The 21,093-nt window shown below is 35.1% G+C and overlaps 1 protein-coding gene across 4 annotated transcripts in view; it reads right to left on the bottom strand.

Moving 5' to 3' along the window:
• Positions 1–21,093, bottom strand: part of RTTN (rotatin) — a 79,952-nt gene that overhangs the window by 12,819 nt on the left and 46,040 nt on the right. For all 4 annotated transcript variants that reach the window (XM_074547875.1, XM_074547887.1, XM_074547882.1 and 1 more), the window contains 10 exons: positions 20,718–20,910; positions 17,909–17,991; positions 11,770–11,878; positions 10,890–11,088; positions 9,795–9,885; positions 8,654–8,807; positions 8,362–8,499; positions 7,305–7,516; positions 3,478–3,583; positions 116–210 (listed from right to left, as the gene is read on the bottom strand). In XM_074547875.1, coding sequence (XP_074403976.1) covers positions 116–210; positions 3,478–3,583; positions 7,305–7,516; positions 8,362–8,499; positions 8,654–8,807; positions 9,795–9,885; positions 10,890–11,088; positions 11,770–11,878; positions 17,909–17,991; positions 20,718–20,910 — 1,380 coding nt within the window. The remainder of the gene's footprint in view (positions 1–115; positions 211–3,477; positions 3,584–7,304; positions 7,517–8,361; positions 8,500–8,653; positions 8,808–9,794; positions 9,886–10,889; positions 11,089–11,769; positions 11,879–17,908; positions 17,992–20,717; positions 20,911–21,093) is intronic.

Here is a 21,093-nt window from a genome sequence, read left to right as displayed (position 1 = left end):
CATTTACTTTGTCTCATCCAGGACACAGACAAGCAGTATCTGCCTCAAGAAAACAAACAAACAAATGAAAGCTGGGGAGTGCCTTATCCTATCAGTGTTCTGGTTTTATAGCTACCTTTTTTCTCTGTGCTTTCCCAGGCTTTAGGGAATCCAAATTCAGCTGTGCGTGGATGTGCTTCATGTTTTCTATACAGCTGTCTATCAGGTCAGCTGGAAGACAAAAACCAGTAACATTTATAATTACATTCACAATCAAAAATGTTTTATTAAAAATCAAAGTATCTTTCTGGCAATGATTTTCTTGTTCTCTACTTGATATCAGGAAGTAGCAAACAGTTTCTGAGACTAAGTGCATCTAGCTGAATGTTCTCAAGATGGAAGAATACATTTGAGTCCTCTTGCAATAAAGTCTCATTAGAGGAATGCCCAAAGGAAGGACTGGTAAGATTGAGAGGGGAAGATGATTTGGGTAGAGCAGATAATAACTCATAACTCTTCAGGATATCTTCACTGATGCTGTTTAGAAGCGAGAAACTTCTAGAGATTAAAGCAACCATTTATTTTACCCAACCTTTCCCTAACAACAGCAGATTTGCTGCATCCTTTGTGAGACAAAGCAAAGCAACCATTCAGGTGACTTAAAGGGCAAAATGTTGAGTTAGGCTCTTTTCTTTGGATCTAGAGTCTTTAAGTCAGTACAAGATGATGGAGTGACTATGTAAGAGGAGAAGGTAAGAGCTACAGATATTGTCTGGGCATCTGTAAGGATTTTGACACGGTCCTTTACAACATCCTTCCAAACTGGAGTTATGTAATTGAAAGGTGGACTGGATAGTTAGATGGTCACACCTAGGGGGTAGCAGTCAATGGATGAATGTCCAGATGGAGAGTGGTGACAAGTGGTGTCCCATAGCGTTTCATGTCTTCATCAATAACATAGTGGGATTGAGTGCACCTGCAGCAAATTTGCAGGTGACACCAAACTGAGCAGTGCAATTGACATATCTGAGGTCTGAGATGCCACCCAGAGGGACCTAGACAAGCTCAAGGTCCAGATGGACCTCATGAGGTTCAACAAGGTCACGTGCAAGGTGCTGCACTTGGGTTGGGACAATCCCAATTATCAATACAGACTGGAGATAAAAGCATTGAGAACAGCCCTGCCAAGATGTAATCAGGGCACTGGTGAATGAAAGGTTGGACATGGCCAGGCAATGTGAGCTCACAGTCTAGAAGACCAAGTGCATCATGGACTGCATCCAAAGCTGAGTGGCCAGAAGGGCAAGGGAGAAAATTCTGCCCCGCTGCTCTGCTCTGGTGAGACCCTATCTGCAACACTGCAGCCAGGTCTGAGGTCCCCAGGAGAGAAAAGACCTGTTGGAGCGAGTCCAGAGGCAGATCACAATAATCCTGAGAGAGATCTAATACATCTATGAGGACAGGCTGAAAGAGTTGGGATTGCTCAGCCTGGAGAAGAGAATGGTCCAGGAAAACCTGGTTGCAGCCTTCCATTTAAAAGGAAAAGCTTAAGAAAGATGGAGACAAACATTTTAGCGAGGCCTATTTTTAAGGGGTAATGGTTTTAAAGTAATAGAGGACAGACTAAATACGAGGAAGAAACTTTTTTACAATGGGGATGGTGAAACAGTAGAACAGGTGTACAGAGAGATGGTGGAAGCCCCAACCCCGGAAACAGGTTGGATAGGGCTCTGAATAACCTGATAAAATTGAAACTGTCCCTGATTATTGCAGGGGGGTTGACCTGGATGGCCTTTAAAGGCCCTTTCCAATGCATTCTATGATTCCATGACAATGGGATAATTAAAGTTGGAAGAGATGGCCTCCAGAGGCCATATACCCAACCTTCTCCTCAAAGCAGAGCAAGCTCTAAGCAGGCAAGGTTTGCCTGCAGCTTTACCCTGCACTGTCTTGAAAATGTCCAAAGACAGAGAGAGCAGACTATGTCTAGCAGTGCTTTACTGCCTTCAAAGGACAAATGTTTATTTACAGGCAGTTTGACACTCATGGTTCAATTTATGCTCATTCTTTCCATCCCCCTATACCATGCACTGCTGTAAGAAACTCATCTCCAACTTCTTCAAAAGCTCATAGGCCATCCCAAAGCCTTCTTTTCTCCAGGTAGAACATAAGTCAACTCCATCAGCTTCTTCTCTAATGACAAGTGAACACAATCACCCTGATGGCCCTCTGGGGAACCTGTTCCAATTTGTTGACATTTGTTGTACTGGGCCAAAACTGGATGCACTGTTCTAGATTTAGTCTAACAAGTGGTAAGCAGAGGAAAGAAACTTTTCCCCTTGATCTAATGGCTGTGTTCCTGTTAATACAGCCCAGGATGCTGTTAGCCTTCTCACATTGAGTTTGCTGCCTACCAGGCCCTCTTTTCAGCTCTCCAGTCAGCCTCTACTGCTGTAAGGGCTTGTACCTTTTGAGGTGTAGGACTTTGCATTTTTACCTCAAAGCAGTCTTTAAGAGCTACACAGGTGATGCTAGAGCTGCAGGTATCTTTAGAACACTGCTTTGAGCCCCAGAAGCTGCCTTCCTCTTTTCTAAGGCCTGTGTTGCACAACAGCAAGGACGACTTGATGGCTGCTCTAGCACAGAATGATGCACTTCCTGCAGTGGAAGTGCCTCCACAGGAAACTGGAACTTAGATGATCTAGTAAGCCATCAACAGAAGAAGCAGCCTGATTGTAGTAAGGGCTGAGTACAGAACAAATACACTGGGAAAGAACAGAAAGCCAAAGACCTGAAGGTGAGTTTTCTACCACTATAGGGATCAGACATTGCACAGAACTGTCTAAGCTATCAATGTCAGTGTAGTGGAGGTTACAGAGTGGACAAAACAGAGATGTAAGTTACAGGAAAGCACCCAAGACAAAGTGCACTTGGACAGATCAAAAGGCATAAAACACATGATGCATGAGAAATGCAAATTCACGGTTCTCCCATGTTCTAGAGGGCACAAGAAGCCTGTGATTGGAAGCTGGTTTACTACTGTGAAGGGAAGAACATCCTACTTAAACTGTAAAATGGGATCAAAGAACCAGGGAAGAACAAAGCTGAGAAAAAGAAGTCTCCTCTTGTTCAGGGACAGCCAGAACTAAAACCACAGGGTATACTTTCACATACACAAGTATTGGAAGGTACTGCCAGTGAAAAATCTCCAGTTTCTAATGGATTACCATTAGTAATAAAAAGGTCTCTTCTTACTCCAACACAGACCTGTGACTTCACCACAGGGTTTTAAACTGGCTATAACATAATATTTCATCTGCAGCTGAAACTTTAATTATTAATAAGATTTCTTAGTGAAAATCTGAAAAAAAACCCAACCCTGCCACTGAAACCTAGGTCTTCTGCTTTGAAAAAAAAATTACAATCTATAGGTCATATGTAAAACACCTGCAAGCATTTGATTCAAATATAATTAAACATACATTTTGAAATGCTCACCTTCCAAAGCACATTTCTGGGCATTTTTACTGACAGCTAACAGCGATAACAGTGCATTTGTAGCAACTTCTTTCAGCACATCCTTTGAAGATTTTCTTTCACAGACCTACAAAAATGCAATTTCATTACTGAAATGAAGAAGTGACCATATTAAAAGCAGCTATAAATAGATTGTCAGAATCTATATTTTCATTTGGATGATTTATCACTATATTTCTAAAGAGAGTTCTCCGTCCCTATATTCATGTTTATAATCAGTCTGCAAAGTGTTTTGGGGTTTTTTTTAACTAATTTTTTAAAATTCAATCTTTCTTCTTTTTCTCCTAAGCCCACACCTCTTATTCTTTTCTTAACATTCTACTTTTCTAAGGCCTAGATTCCAAATCCTGGCATTCCATTGTTTTCCTAATATTCAGGAATAGGCTTGGTATTACAGACAACTCATGAGATGTCTTTAATGCAATCTCACTTTCCTTCTACACAATGATGATGAAGAGATTAAATACAGTGAAATTACTTCCAAAAAAAAAAATCACTGACAGTTATTTTAGATACTTTTACTAACCAGTGAAAAATGGCAGCTTATCTTAGTTTTGTGAGGCCTTTGTGAGCATCACCACATTTCTAATAAGCTAAGAATAATCTCTGTTTTCAAAGGAATATTTATTTGGAGTCATATAACAAGATACTTGAAAGACAAGGAGCACTCTGTGCCTCATCTTTTATCCTTTACAGAATTTTGTCTATCTAGCAATTTTCCCTAAAACACCATGCCAGTTCTGGCATCCAAGATAATAGAAAACACCATCCATAGCAATCACAAAATACAGGAAAATAAGAACAGTTGCTGCATCATAGTAAAGAGAAAAACATTTTGAAGCTAGCCAAAAATACAACATCTTAAGCAAATCTTAATACTTCAGACAGAAATCTCATGAATACCTATCCATATCTCACAAATTTTAATTCTATTAATTCCATTAATACACCATGTATTAATGGACCAATAATTTTTTCAAATTTTCACATGCAATAAAATATCAATGTATGCTCTAAGGTCATAATTTATTGACGTGTTCACGGTAACTAGAGGTGAGAATGTCAAAGCATATAGAATAGTAAGTTAATAACTAGAAAAATCCCAACCCTTCATTGATAAGGAAAACTGACACCAAATAAATGCACCAAAGCATGGACTAGGTTCTGTGTTTATAACCAACAAAAAAGAAACTTACATTTAGACTACAACAGTTTTTATTAGATTTGATGTGAAATCTCAAATCTAACAGCATTAGAAGAATGTTTGAAGAAAATTAACTGTTTTTCTGTTCTGATAGGAGATGCTTTCTTTTCAAATTAAAAAATTTAGATGTTTGAATAAATGCTTAAAGTTTAAACTAATTGACACAAGCCAGGAGGGAAAAAATTGTTGAATTCCAGCAATCTTGCATAGCCTAAGATGAAGGTTTTGTGACTTATCCATTCAAAGGCTTTGGCCCTAATAAATTTCTAAATGTTTTTACTTTTTCTTAATATTCATTTATACTTTACTGATACAAAACATGTTTCCCTATCAACCTCTTGGGTATTTTCCTGTAAGTATTATGTAGCAGATTAGAACTGGTCCAATAATTAAGGTGAGTTGTCTTCTATCTGTATCTTTTTCAAAAGTTTTAATTTCATCTTACTATTTTCTAAATTTTATCTTGAACACTAGCAAAATTCTGTTCTTTCTTGAAGCATGCTCCTTTATGCATTTTTTCTTACACTGCCATAAAGAACTGCAGTTCATAATAAAAAAAGAAAATTTATGTCAAGCATAGATAGCACAAGTAATTAAGAATTAATTAATAATTAACTACCAGATGAATGGAAAAAATAACTCTAGAAATTTATAATGCCTTGTGTCAAAAGATTCTATGGTTTTAAAATATAATAAAAGTATTAAAATGAGAGTAGATACTGAATTATTTTTTGAAATTATGTTGCATAATAAATTTAAGATGTCCCATAAATCTGGCTATGTTAGTCTTCACCTACTCTAAGTTAGTTGCAGGGGAGATCACAGTGTTTCTAGTATACTGTAAGGTTCGTATCTAGGAAAAAAATGTGAGGGCCAAAATTTGAGAGATTATATATAGATTATGATTTCCTTCTTAATTTTATTTCAATCTTAAGAACACGTACACAAAGATTAACATTTGCATACACAAAGCAACCAAAGCCTTTCAAAGTCAGCATGTGCACTTTACTAGATTTCTTGTATGTGATAATGAATTCCAAGCTGAGACCTGATCTACTAATATTCACACCTGTACACTGGGTATTAAATTAGCATTTGCCACTGCATATATCAGGTATTCTGTAGATTTTATGTATTTAAGATGATTAATGGAGATGACTGTTTGTTTGAAAAGTCTCCCTTCCCTTTCTATGTTAGCCAATTATTTGCTTGACTGCTTCTCTTTAAAAGTGCTTTTCCTGAAGAAAGTCCACAATCTTTTTTTTGCATTTTTAATGGCAGTTTTGTTTAGGTGTTTGTTGTTTCAATAGGTTACTTTACATCCCATGGGCTCATTCCACTGTCCTCTCAATAATCACTGTTTTGGGGTGTAAATAAATACATGCACTTTGACCTAAGGAACTGAAGCTGTTTTTTTCCTAATTTTGTTATCCTTTTGGGGAGATCATAGCAGCCTTGTAAGGACCCAGAGAGCACAGGCTATCTTTTGAACTCTTTTATGAACAAAATGCAATGTCTGTCTACATCTCTGAACAGTTAAAAAGCATGTTAAAAGCTGATGTCTCTTACAATACTCAAATTATGTCTAATGTCCTTTCATTGACTGGCTGCAGTTCATTCTTCATTGTATCAACTTTTTCTGCTCTCAGCACAAGAATGGTCCCCTGGCGCAGACTGATAAGCAGTTATGTACACTTGTATGAAATTAGAGGAATGTTACAACATGTCTTTATCAGACATACTCTTATGCAACCATACTTTTTGTGCCAGAGCCAAGGAGTTTTAGCAAACTATGGGATTTGAACAAAATGCCCCTGTTTTGCTTGAGTCCCTGAAAATCATGTCCTCACAGGAAAACACTGTGTCCTGAAATTATCTGAAGTTAGTTGCCAAAGACATAGAGAATTCTGGTTAGGTGGCCTGTAGAGTGACCAAGAAAGACCCTACAGGGAAATTTTTCCTCCCTGGAAGACAGCAGGTTCTCAGTGGACAGAGCACCATGACCCAATAAATACAACAGAGCCACAGTGCTGCAGCAGAGCAGGAAAGAAGCACAAAGCTTGTGACAGATACCAGGACAAGTCTTGGTAGGAGTAAGGTTATTCAACAACAATTCAGCATCCATGGTTATTCACCAAGAATTCAGCATCCACAGGAAGAGAGGAGATGAATACCAAGAGAGCATTCTTTTGCTCACACCATACAATATATGACCAATAAATGTCAAAAAATACGCTTCACATAGTAAAATAGTAATAAGATACTTATTAAAAATAGTTGTAAGGCAATGACTTCAGAACAACAGAAATCATAAGTGACATTTTATATAATGTGCATCATTCAGAAAAAAGCCTACGCTTCTAATCATACATCACTATGATTGTTACAGCGACAATCTGCACATAAATTACAAAATATAGATAAAAGAACTAAGTTGGAGGGAAAATAAGACACATATAAATTTCACATATAATTTCCTTACTTCTACCAACCTGTAAATAAGGGAAGGATTAAATATAAAGGATGTAAAAGAATAAAAAATGCAAAAGTATATCCTACAATCACACTGTCAAATTTTAAATACCTGAATAATTAAAGCAGTAAGTTGAGTTACGGGCGCCTGGCATTCTTCAGTGTGATCCAGAAGAAAGCTAATAGTTGGATTTTGACACACACTCTGTTTATCCTGGAGCTGTTTTCTTCCTTCCTCATTCAAAAGGACAGAGAGGAACTGTAAACTAGCCACATATAAAGCAGGATATGTGGTAGACAGATGAATACAATGAGAAATGGTATCTAAAAGGTTAAACAAAAAAATGAAAATTTTTACATTTCATTATGCATAAAGCTCAAGTATACTTTAGAACACAGACTTATCAAAGAAAGCACATGAGCCCAGAAGCAGTTATACTGTGCACTGTACAAGGAATTCTACTAATTCTATGCATCTTGTAAGTCTTCAAAATAATCTAAGAAAGAAAAGGTTGAGTTTTATAATGGTTGAATGAATTAATTGCTCTGCATTCATTTGACTATAAAACAAAAAAAGCACTCTCCATTTCACTCAAATCCCTTATTTGTCCAGTAATTTTTTGAACTCTCCTTATTTTATCAACAGCATACATCATAAAACCAACAGTATGCATTAGCTGCTTTATTTGCAATTGGATTTGGGTTCAGCAGATCTCTTAACATGCACAAGCTTGTCTGGACTGTGTTCATACCTCAGTATTGAAGCATGTCACAGAATCTTGCCTAACTATGCAAGTAACTAATGTTAGAATAATTAAAATAAAAAAAAAAACCCTCCTGTATAATAATATTGGACTTCTAGATCTCTCATCTTCCTGCAAAATTTTGCTTTCCTTTTACGCAAGATATTTAAAAAGAAAGAAGGGGGGAAAAAAAAGAAGTGGCAATGGATCATTTAACAAATGCCACATTTGGTTAAGGTTTACAACTAAAATCATTCATCCATACATGTGAAGAAAACAAAGCAAGTCAGTCAAGCTCTGGACACATTGGTTTTCATTGTGGGTATCTCATTAGTAATTACTTAATAGCATCTAAAGAGCAATGACTCTCTTTTCTATTTGTTTATTAGTTGCTAGGAAAAAAAAACATGCAGGAATAGTCATTACCAATTATTGCTGTACAGTGATTTGCAAGGGCCACTGTCACAGATGGAAAAGATATCTGGCCATTTTTCCACAGCAATGTAGCTAGAAGGCTGAAAGAGTCTACCCACGTCTCATGAAGTACAGACGTTAACTCGGGATCTGCAAAGATAACACAGGAAAAAATCAAACCACTTAAAAATGTGCACAGACCTGGAAAGCTGAGCCTGAGCACACCTGTCCATTTGCCTCAGGGTGGTACCTAAATGAAGACCTGCCTCTGTCTGGTTATAAAGGAAACAAAGTACTTCATTACCTAAGCCAGCTTTGGGACGTATGGTGAGAATCCTGAAGGTATTCCCTAAGAGAGGTTTCAGCAGTTCATCCTGGCTTACAAGATCAGAGTCCACCAATAAACATGATTTTAGAAGCCTGGACACAGATGACAAGTACTGAAGTAGTAACAAGACCTGTAAAATATTTGAAAAAAGATATGAAATAAAGCTATATATTTATACCTTCCACATTATTTTAAGTTTACTCACATTAATTTAACTGATTCATAATGTTTTAATAAAAAACATTTAAATAATAGGACATGAATTTAAAATGTTTCTCTTCATTTTTACTGTAGAAGATGAAACAGAATCCCTAGACTGGAAAAACATATGTGCAATCAATTTTCTAGTGGCAAAGCAAAAGTTCCTTGTGAGAAGGTCATGACTCTTGCTACATTTACAGCAGCATACTCATTGGATGGTCACAAAGGAAAACACAAAAATGGTTATTAATACTGAAGAATACATGTGTCTTCCTAGAAACAGAAGCTGTCATTCATTTATTTATTTATTCTCATACATTTTCTGCAGAAACACATTTCTTTAATTAGAAGAGTAATTTACTTCTAAGCAAATCTGAACGCAGAGCAGCAGAAGCTACGAAATGGCTGTGTCATGAAACAGCATATTCTATACATTGTATATACAGAATTAAATTTGATAAAAAAGTAGTTCTATCAGCAGCAACCCTATATGGTTTGCATACATCAAAATTAGCTGAGAACTGTGTAAGTGTCTGCAGGATCAGAGACAAGGCAATGCAGCCAGGTGTGTTACAGATAAATATCCAATGTGTCAGTAACTATATCTGGTTCATACTTCAGTAACATACAAAAAAAATCTATTACATAATTTCTTCAATGCCTAAATTTAACTTATACTTTTAAAAGACAATTCATTTTCAGTTTGGTCATTCCAATTACAGTCCTAACACAGAAATTAATTCTTCTGTGCTGAATAAAATAGTTTATTTTCACTTAAGCTTTGTCAAAAGCACAAAGATGCACATGAATGTGGCCTATAACAGTCTGTCTGGACTATGTTAATGAAGATAAATTATGCTAACATAAATGAATTCATAACTTCAAAAAATTAGGCAGTAACAAATGCTTCCCTGACCTGAGCTTTTACATGTTCCATATGACATTGATGACCCAATGGAGCTTTCAGTTCCAAGATGTATCTTTCAACCAGATTAGCACTAACAAGACTAAAACAAAATATATTGGTTAGAAATATGGTTAAGTAATTAAACAGTCTATTAACTTAACATTCCATAGAAGAGAATAATATAAATAAACCAAGTAGAAATAAAGTAAGATGCTCTTACTGCTAAACCCCACTATTTTAAAGTAGTCTAGTGCAATGGCAACTATAGCAGCAGTACATTGTTTCAAAATAGCTAGACTAATATAAATTCCAATAGCTGCTACTGCACTGGCAAAAATCAATTTTTTCTATTTGATTTTTTATTTTCTTTCCTCTAGAAGAATAAACAGCTCTGTAATAATATAAGCTGTACTCACACCAGGGTTGTTGGGGTTTTATGTTTGTTTGTCTGTGTTTCGTTTTTTCTATTAATTGCACTATGAAAAGGAACTTCAAATGTTCTTGAAAATTTTTACCAAAAAATGAACTAATTTTTCATGCTACACTTCAGGAGTTCCAAACATTTTTTATGGACAAAAGAATTGGCTACAATGGAAATGGAAACATGGCATAAAATCTGAAGACTTCTTTGAAGTGATTCCTCCTTTTAAAAGGAAGCAAAATACTAGGATCCATCATCCAAATTTGGCACGTTCTATTTGCTCTCTTTTAGCGTGAAAATCTTTGGCTCACCTTCAAAATACTTGATACAACTCAAAGAAGAAAAACAAAATGAGCTGAAATGATATGCAATTCCAAATACCTGACAAAACCCTAAAACATCATGAGAGGAACACAGTAGTCCTAAATAAGACATACACCACAAATGGAATCACCAATATGACTACCTATTCTACGAAAAAACAAAAAAAAAGAAGTAATTCTGATTCATTTCTTCAATTGATTGTATTTTTTTATTAAAAAAAAAATTGAACATTTCAGGAGCAAGAACTGACCAGTAAGTTTAACAGTTTTAGTAAGAAACATGGGTAGATCTCCTTCGAAGATTTTTTAAGCGTCTATTGCTACACCTTGTTTGTAGCTCAACAGTTATTGATCTCATACCTGCTGAGAGCTGTTAGCAAATGTGTTTGTTGAAGGGCAATTCCAGTATCTTTTGGCATGACAACCAGGAGATTGTGCAGAAGGCTGCAAACAGCTGACAAAAGGGCAGATGTGACTACAGCACGCTGTTTAGACAGACCAGCAGACATGGGAGCATCATGTTGACTTGGAGATTCTGATACGGTTGTATCACTTTGACCTAGAGTGTGTTGAATTAAAAAAAAACCCACCCGTTACATAAACCAAGTTTATTTGTATTTTTCATAAAACATCCAAGTCCTCTCTATAATTAAACTGTATATTCAGGAATGAATGGCAAAAAAAAAAAAAAAAAAAGATTAAATCAGATACAGGAAATAGTTCCCAAATAAAATGCTCCCTCTACCAGGCATTAAATTAAGATAACTAGGAAATTTGGAAAGACACAAATTACCAGTACTTTCTTGAAAAGAAAAATATTTTGATTTGTACACAGCTCTCTCTACAACCATGATTATAAATATATTTTTATATTATATTAGTTTTTATGCTTCTACATATAAAGAGAATTACTTACAAATCTTTGTGCATGTATGTGCATACACACTCCTATGTATGTATATGGCAGCTCTACCATGACTGATGTGTTGAAAGCATGACTAGATGCCAGGAAGAGAACCTATGTCTTGAGTTACATTAGAAGTGGTACCATTTTCACTTGCTTCTGTCAAATTTCATATTAAAGGAAGTGTTTAATATTTGTCTTCTAAAACAACCACTAGAAACATCAACTCCTCCAGCAACATGCAAGCTGTACAATGCACAGCATGGACAAACACTGAAATATGGGCAGGTGAACACACTGTATTTATATCAGGTACAAGACTCAAGCCTGACCTACCTTGTGCCGTAAGCTGATCAATCACAGCTTCTGGAATAAAACTGGCTGAGCCTGGAACTGCTGCCTGAAGCTCAGTAACACTCCCCAGTGATGGTGATGCAGACAGAATCTAGAAAGCCATAAAAAGGAAACCAGGTGATTGCAGCTTTTACAGACTAGTCTTTTTTTTTTAATATTCTGCTTAGGAAGGGGGAAAAAAACACATCATAACTAACAAAGTCAAATACAATGTAAATATTACTGTTCAAAATAAACCTGATTAGATTTTATTCACTATGTGTGTGCATGTATATGATAAAAAACCCTATAATTGAAACTGTTAAAAGATGGGCAATATGAACGGTCTGAAAGATTTCAGTCAAAAACTGATCAATGCCCATGTTACTGGAAATTCCTTCTCTTCATCCTTCTTTTTCATCCGTATAATTGACTCTACCTACATTTGGATAAAGATAGAAAGACATTACTGAAGCATTTAAACTCAAATTTTTCATGGACTATTTGCTCTACTGAGAACATCAGCACTTGTCCCTTTGTACCAGGACACACTCAGATAAAAATATCACAAGTGCATTTGTCATCAGTCAAAGTTGATGTCCCTGAGTCTTTTGAACTCTGGGTACTTCTCTTAACCTTAATCCTGTGATCCTTAAATGTATTGATTTCATAGTGTAGCTATGAGATGCTTAAATGACAGTAGATAACTTTACTGACAGAACACCATGCTCCTCCTACCCATTTTGCACTACTTACATTATGAATTTTGTGTGTTTTTCAAAAGCTCCTAATGCTCTTGCTACTATGTTTAAAACCACAAGCCTGAGCTCAGAAGACCCAGCATCCACCTAAATTATGCGCTTTTGTGACACAAGAAGACCTGTAACTTGTTTCAGAGCACAGGACAAGTATCTATCATGTCAAGTCACTCTTTCACTTCTGGTTTTTATCTTCTAGATGGAATAGTCACACAAGACAGTTTTCTCCAAGAGTATAACTATATAAAGCAGAGAATACAGAATGTAGGAAAATCCAATGAAATCCCAACAGAGTCAGAATTTGAAGGGTGTTATTAGAATTTTCCTCACAGTGAACTTTCTAAGGAAGACTGAAATATCTCAAAGGTTTCCAACAGCTGGAATATATTTTTACGCAAGGAAATGTTAAAAGTGATTTAACAGACAAAAAGGGTGCAGGGAAGGAAATCACAGATCACTCTGCTCCTAGCTATTGTAACTTGGCAACCTCCATGGTGTACACTTCCTTTTCTCCCACATTTTCCTGGGCTCCCACTATTGTTCATCCTACAACCACGAGTCTTTCTTCTTAAATCTGCTCAGTCATTCCTCAAGAAAAGTCAGAGGATTATTGTAACACATAAAACAAGGTACAGTAAGATCTGGGGGTGTGTTCAAAACACAGGGAGCACATAGAGTTCATAGAGTGAGCACATAGAGTGTCCAAAATATAGAGCACATAGATAGAGCACATAATGTCCAAAACACAGAGAGCTTGGATCACATAAACACCAAGAAAATCCTTGGCTAAATTATTTTCTTATTAGCAAAATGCAGTACCAAGCTGTACTGAGTGATTGAAATTCAAATCCTATTTTGATTGCACAACTAAAAAGCATATTTGCCAATTTAAAAAAAGTTACTTGAAGTTCTATGCTTGCTAATTTAAATAATTACCAAAATCCATTATTTATATTAAGCTAATCTATCATGACACATGGCAAATTCTGCATTTAAATTCCAAGCATTCTAATAGATGAGAAAAACCAGAACACTTTTCCTTAAATAATACAAACCCAAAATGCAATTTCTATCATTCCATATGTTTTTTTCTGAAACAAGTAACTATATTAACTATATTGAGAGTCATCTTAAAGATATAATTATGAATTATACAGCCTTTCACATATTAGCAAAAAGTATCAGCTACCTCATACAACTGATCTTTCTCTATCTTCTAAGACTCTCCAAATACTTTGGGCACAAAAATAAATAGTTCTCAGTTACATTAAAAAAAAAAAGGCAGCAAAAGCTTTAGCTGGTTAGAAAAATATCATATTCCTGCACTGATGGAACATTTATTGTTAATTGCATCACAGTGGGAAATAGGTTAAACACCAAAATTTTCTGCTGTCATAACAGAAAATATACAGTAACACAATGAAGTGGTTTCCACACTATTCTGCCTTCCAGGGAAAAAAAAAAAAGATACTGTCACTTTTCTAAGTCACCTTTGATAAGGATGAACTGTAAGTTTGGCACACAGTATTTAGTAAAGGATATTTACTACTGCTACCATATTGCTCCTGGGAGCAATGAAGCATTGTGTTGCTGAACAGTGAAACTTTGGAAGGGGATGTAAAAGGGGAAAAGGTTCTGTGTGTCTGGAGAGGGAGATGACAAGTGCAGATTAGAACTAATTCAAAAGAATACAAAAATTGTCAGAGTGGAAACACAGGAGAAATGTGAGGGTTTTGCCATTTATCTACTAGATAGGAATAAAAGGTCTTTTCTTAACCTCTAGTACAAAAATCCCTCTGGCATTGCTTTAATAGGCTTGCAGTGATTAATTCTATTCAGGTCCCTTTTCAAAGGTTTAAATCACTTAACTGTATAACACTCTGGTAACCACAGTTCCAGAAAATAAAGCACACATTTTTATAGAAAATAGCAAAGAAGATTTCATAGGAAAGAATGGCCATGACTTCAAGCTGTCTGAGAGATGTCTGTAGATCTTTAACCCACATCATTTTTAGCTCAAGTTTTTAACTAACTGCTCATTTTGCTAAGATTTCCTGGACACAGAAGAGCCCTAGCACATTTATGCAATGTAAAGCAAGTCGGTAATTCCATGCAAATGGGTGATCTCTTATCATCTCTATGAAACACAAACAAAACATGGTGGTTAAAACAAGAGTAAGGATAACCTGAGTTAATCCTTAATAACCTTCTCTAATGATAACCTGAGTTAACATTTAAACTATTTATTCCATAAAAGACCAAGATTATTAATCATCTCAGAATGAGTCTTTTGCAGTATCCACATTCCAGTTCACAGAAAAATAAAGATAAATTTGACCAAAATCTGTAATCCACTGGGATATTAAAGACACAAAATACAGTCCATATGAGTTAACACAGTACAGACAATCCAGTTCTGCTGTCTTTTCTATTACAGCAAACCATTGATTTTTTCATCCCTACATAACAATTCTTTACTCTATAAAACAAACAAAATTTTGCTTATGGTCTCTGTGAAATTTCTGACTCTCTTTTTAATTTTATCAATTTTATTTCTGCAAACTTGGAAAAATAATTGGGGATGGAGGAAAAAATATAAAGCCAAAAAGTAATTTAGTTGCAACTTTCAGTTATGGTCATATGGCTCTATGTGAAATCAGCTCATGATAGCAGACAGCTCAAATAAAGAACTGGTTACATGAAATCTAATAGAATGTTAGGAATAGGAAACAATATGGACATATCTAGATCAAATTTTTAATGTTATTAAAATATGAGAGAAGAGTTTTCAATAGAAACAATCTACTTGGTTTGATTGCTTGTTCTCAAGTATTTGTGGGTGTTTTCATCAAATCTGTGCCACACACTTAAAACACATTTGTCCCTTCAGTGAGACCTGCAGATTCCTTTCCATCTGTGACGGGGAAAGCACACCATCTGGTGGGCTTGAAATAGCAGTATCTTCCCGGCACCATCAACATCCAGCATATAGCAATAAACTTCTACAAACTTTTGTTTGCAATGACTTCATAAATATATTTCTTTATTCATACATCGAAACAGAAACTGGGCCAAACTGTGACCCAAAAGTTTGAAGTTATGCCAGAGTAAATCACAAATGCTTGAGATTTCAGGACAGGCTTTCAGAAGTATTTCCTAATTTCACTAGATACACACTTAGCTAACTGCTCTCTGAAATAGAGTTTACAATCAGCCTCCATCCAAGTTTCGCTCATCCACCTTTTTTCTCCTAATTAATGGTGGCATTGGAACATCAGACCTCTACATCTTGCAGCTTGGAAATTTTCAAGATGTCAAAGTCAGTACTGGCATTTTTTAAAGGTAAGAAACTTAGTAAATGAAAAAAACTAAATGAAGTTTATGGCTGCTAAAAATGCCCATGAAGGACTGAAGGATAAAGGGAAATTAAACGAACTCCCAGAAATGACAATCAAAGTCTTAGTGGGACTAAGAATCTTTGTACATGTCAGAGAAAGAAGAAAAACAAAACAAAACACAGACTTCTATAAAACTCACGTGCTTTAAGCTGTAAGACCCTAATCTTACCAAGTATGAAATCTACAATATGTGGAAGACTGATAAAAATTAGTGTAGCTTAGTACTACACTGTACCTTCCACTGTTAATAATTAGTTGTGTGTCTGGTGAATGGAATAGTAGAGCTAAAGTCTTTGTGTTAAACTATGTTGCCACTTTACACATAAAAAATATGATACATTAATTTGATCTAGTAGATTCCAATTTTTTTTTCTTTTTTTTAACTACTGAAGCTTAAGAAATTTAACGCTATGAACTTTTCCAATTCTTCACAAAAACTCAAGCACAATTTTAAGTAGATTAGACACCAAACCCTGATAAGAATTGCTACAGTTTAACTTTGTCTTCAAGTAATGTGAACAAAACCAGATGAAATTTGGTCAACTTTCACTCCTCTAAGTAAGTGGCACTCAATTTATTCAGTAAAAAGTGATCTAGGAAGAACTGCTTTTAAAAAATCTGAGATTCTTATGTAAATAGTTTTTAAGGAGCAATCATGATTGCATATACTTCCTGATTTACACGCACTTTCATTTATTTTAGTTTTGATCTCCAAATTTGAATATTTGTTTATAAAATAACCTTAAGGGGCTGGGGGGTTGTTGTTCTTCATTAATGAAAATAAAATTAATTAATAAAATTTCTGAAAATGAGAAATAACTTTACAACTAAAGTGCACTTTTTCCTCAATTATTAAAAACATGGAAGAGAGCATTATCAGTACTAGACAGGAATAAATTTATAATAGAGAATCACAAGAACATGGAAATTATACTTGTGTAATACTTTTGAGACAAAATTTTAATACTAGTTTTTCAGTTTTTATTTTTACTATGTTCCACAGCAAAATTAGGCAGAGAAATTTTTGTTAAGTAAAAATATAGGATCTTGTGATTTATCAGCCTTTGTCAAATCCACACAGGCATCTGTTTAAGAGAAAAGAAATTTCTAAACAATGATATTCTGGATTCAGTAATAGATCAGATGGTCATTCATAAATGAAATTAATTTTAAATATGAAACTAAAGTTTCACGTTCAGTGCAACATGTCAGTTTTCTTGGATCTATCCTGCAGTCTTTGAAAAATACATGATTTTTATCAGGTAACTAATGAATGTTATAAAAGCTTCCTCCACAGCCTGAACTAATATTACAAATCTACTCTGAAACTGAAAGAATGTCTTTCAATTTTGCCTCATGCATTTGCCATCAAAGATGGCACATGTGTACCGCTTTTCATTGCCATAGTCAGAAACAAATTTTTAAGCAGCCGCCTGCTTTCTGTTTCCCATGTCTGCAAGCACTTGTGCCACTTTTAACTTCTACAAAAGCATTTTCAGAATCCAGGGTATATTATGGCCCAGAATACCCAATGTATTTATGTGGCTTTGATTGATCCAGTTCTGTAGCTGTGTTGTGTAAACACAGGTTCACTCTGAACAGACAATTTGGATAAAAGCAACAGAAGTGACAACCAGAAATGGAGACAACTGCATTTTGTCAATAAAGCCAATTACACAGTAATCTCTAGAGAATATGTCTTGTTGTGGGAAGCTATAGAATTCAATACAGTCTTATGCATTTAGCTAGTCAAGGCGAGCTGCCTTATTTATTTTTGCTCAGGTTAAGAATCACAAAAGGGTCTTTGCAGCATATTAAAGCTACATTGGAGTAAATTTCAACTTAATTTCACAGCTAATTTCTGATTGAGTTCAGGTTTTGAGTTTTGCCGGAGTTTTTTTTTAACAATTTTAAGAGTGCTAATTTTCTTGAAAGCAGTTCACAAACAACTTTATATTTAAAATTAATAATTACTCTGCAAGTTACCATAGTTTCAGATGTTGAGTGAGAATGAGAAGATTTTCTCTGACTAGGTGGAGCCTTCCAAAGATTGAGAGAATCATCGAAATCTGTAGGGCAAAAAAATAAGAATCAAAATTACTGTAACAAGCTTTTTAAAGGACTGTTTCAGTGAAAAAATTGCCAAGCACAGCTGTCCTTCTGAAGATCTCAGAACACAAGTTTTTGCACATTGTATCTATGAAATCTTACAAATAAAATTACCTGAATAAACAGAAATAAAAGATTTTCAGTGAAACATAAAGTAGTCTAGAAAAAACTACACTCAAACTGCAGTTGCATAGACTCAGTCATTTTAAACATTTTAGTTTCATTTTAGTTAAAACACAAGAGTACAAAAGTACTGAAGCACTATACTAGGGTCTCAAATAACACATAATAAACTGATATCCTTCTCTTCAAAAAACTTCAAATTCGCATTTTAAGAGAACTCGTTTCAAGAGGACCCATATTCATAATACAACAAAGGCAGAATTACTATGTCAATCTGTTTCAGAATAAAAAGTGCCAAAAATGTTATAGCACAAATCTGTCAGTAATGCTTTTGAAGCTGTCATATATTTACAAAAGAAAATAACAAGGAATAAAGTTAGACTACACAGTTTGTGAGTGCAAACCTGCAAAAGTAGATGTCCTATATGTATCTTTAGTAATTACTAAACTGAACTAACAATCTTATTTTTAACATTACATTGAAGATGACTTTTATACATTCCTAAAAAATATGAGAAAACTACATAGGGAAAAACCCAATAAGCTTGAGGTCCTGTTCTCCCCTTTCTAAAGAAACAAAAATATCATTTCTTATTCCTGAAATACTGTATTTTCTGGCTTTGCTTTGCAAACTCTGAATAAAATGTATCTCAATTGCTCACTGAAAAGTTGTACCATTCTACATTTTCAGTTACTATTAGATATGACATTACAGAAGTTCAGAGAACTACCAAAAGGCACAATTTAGAGAACCATGGGAGCAGCAAAATGGGTTGGACTGAAAAATTACACTTATAGATAAAATAAAGCAGACGCTGAAGAAATTGAGGATTTTTATGGCTGGAATTTTGTGTACTGACAAGGTATTTCTCTCAGTTAGTTAACTAAGAATGCTCCTTTTCCTTGGGTCTGTCATAAAGTTGTAACTTAGCTGGGGAAGTAACATTTCTGTTCATGCCTCTGGAACAGCTTTACCAAATGCAGAATCCAGCAGGATGCTCAGCCTGGAATGTGCAAAACAACTCAAACAATACTTTAATTTGCAAAGCTGTAAGTGGTGAACTGAGAGGGGGCGTCATGCTGCTTTTGGTGTAGAATTATACTAAACCAGCCTGACTCATCAACCTCAAAAGTTAAACATCCTGATAGAGAGCTGAAGAATACTTTATCATGTCTGCCACTTCTTATCTAAAAATCCTAAGGCCCAGCTGGCCTGAGACATATGACTGACAGTCAATCACTTTAAACTCTCATGGGTGAGTAACACCAATCTCTACTTAACAATTGTTTCTTTTTTGTCAGCTTTAATGTAGTTGCTTTAACATAATTCCTTTCATATAGTACATTATACTACACTAGCAGTTTTACCTTCTATACTGTGTAGCAAATAATTCTGATTATGATCTTTTTGTCTAGTCATTTATCATGGTAAGTCATTCATTTTTATATAAATCTGGTTTGCAACCCTTAATCTCACAACATAAAGTCAGAAAAAGGTTGAAACACATCTCTACAATTCCTTAGATTTACACCACTGAAAAAGTCTGGGTCTAGGTTTGAATCCAGCCACAGACAGGTTCCTCTCTAAGAAGACATTTAAAGAGCAAAGGGGTCCTTCCTGCACCTTGGGACTCAGTGGCAGGGCTTCTCTAAACAACTTAGTCTGAAACTCCCTCTCTACCCATGACACACACTTAAAAAGAACTATTTAGATCAGCAGCCTTAAAAGACGGAAATATGGAAATTAAGGTCCACAAAAATAGGTAAGAAAAGGAAAAAAAAAAACCCTCATTAATTTTCTGCCCTGTGACAGCTTTTACTAATTGATCTCTGAAAAATCCCCTAGCTTTCTAAACTTACAATCATCAGATATATTTGGACAAGGAAGTGTGTCTCCACAATGCATCACAGTGAGCCTTAGAAATATTGTTCAATAAATTGTTAGTAAATATAAAAGTTAGAGCTGAGATATTCCAAGGGAATACAGGTTAAAAATATACAAATAATACCCCAATCTGAGTATTACATTTCATCAGTCTAGGAATTAAATTCCATATCTGAATGTCTTAGAATGCAGATTATTAGAGTCCATTCCTACTCATGTAACTTTGAAGCTGAACACATGAAGAAACAGGAATCTAAGTAAAGTTAATCTATTTATTTTTCCCAAATTTTCCTTGTATGAAAGTTGACTGGATGTCATAAAGGGAAAATTGTTAAAAGTATTTTACCCCCAGTATTTTGGGAGAAAATTTACTGCAGAACCAATTACGTCTTTTCCATTTTCAACTTTCTGAAGATGTAAATAACAGCCCAGAACTTTTTCTGAACTAAATTAGAGACTTATCTACCTGAATCCTCACAGCACTCTTTTGACTTCACAACATATTTAAGTACAGGGTTTATATACATTATGTTCCCCTCTTATATAGAGGGGATATATAAATATATAAATAATATAGAATTCTATAAATAATATAGAATTATTGGAGGTAAGTTACTCAAAACAACACTCTATTTAAGTAGGTTTCAAACACCAGAAGATTACAGCAACATCACTTACCAGTTATACCACCTTTTTCTATGCTGAGCTTGTCTTCCTTATAAGAATTCAAATCGAACATGTAACATCCCAGGTAACAGTGTTTCACCATCTGATTCACATGTTCATAGAACTGGCAGTGATATAAAAGGGCTTTAAGAGCAGGTATTCCTGTCTGAGAGAGGCCAGATTCTTCATCATGCACACAAGGACCCTGAAGACATTAAATTCACAGACATCATTACTTTAAAGAAATGTTTTATATAGAACGAACTGTCAGAAAAATCCACCCTAACTAGGGCTAATACTGTGTATATGTGTGTACACTGGTTTACAGGCTGTAACTAATAAATTCCAAAAATGAAATTAAGATTTTAACGTTGAGCTAAATCATTAT

This window comes from Zonotrichia albicollis, chromosome 1 (genome assembly GCF_047830755.1).
Source record: "Zonotrichia albicollis isolate bZonAlb1 chromosome 1, bZonAlb1.hap1, whole genome shotgun sequence".
In the NCBI taxonomy this organism is placed as follows: Eukaryota; Metazoa; Chordata; class Aves; order Passeriformes; family Passerellidae; genus Zonotrichia; species Zonotrichia albicollis.
This window is presented reverse-complemented; position numbering and strand designations above follow the sequence as displayed.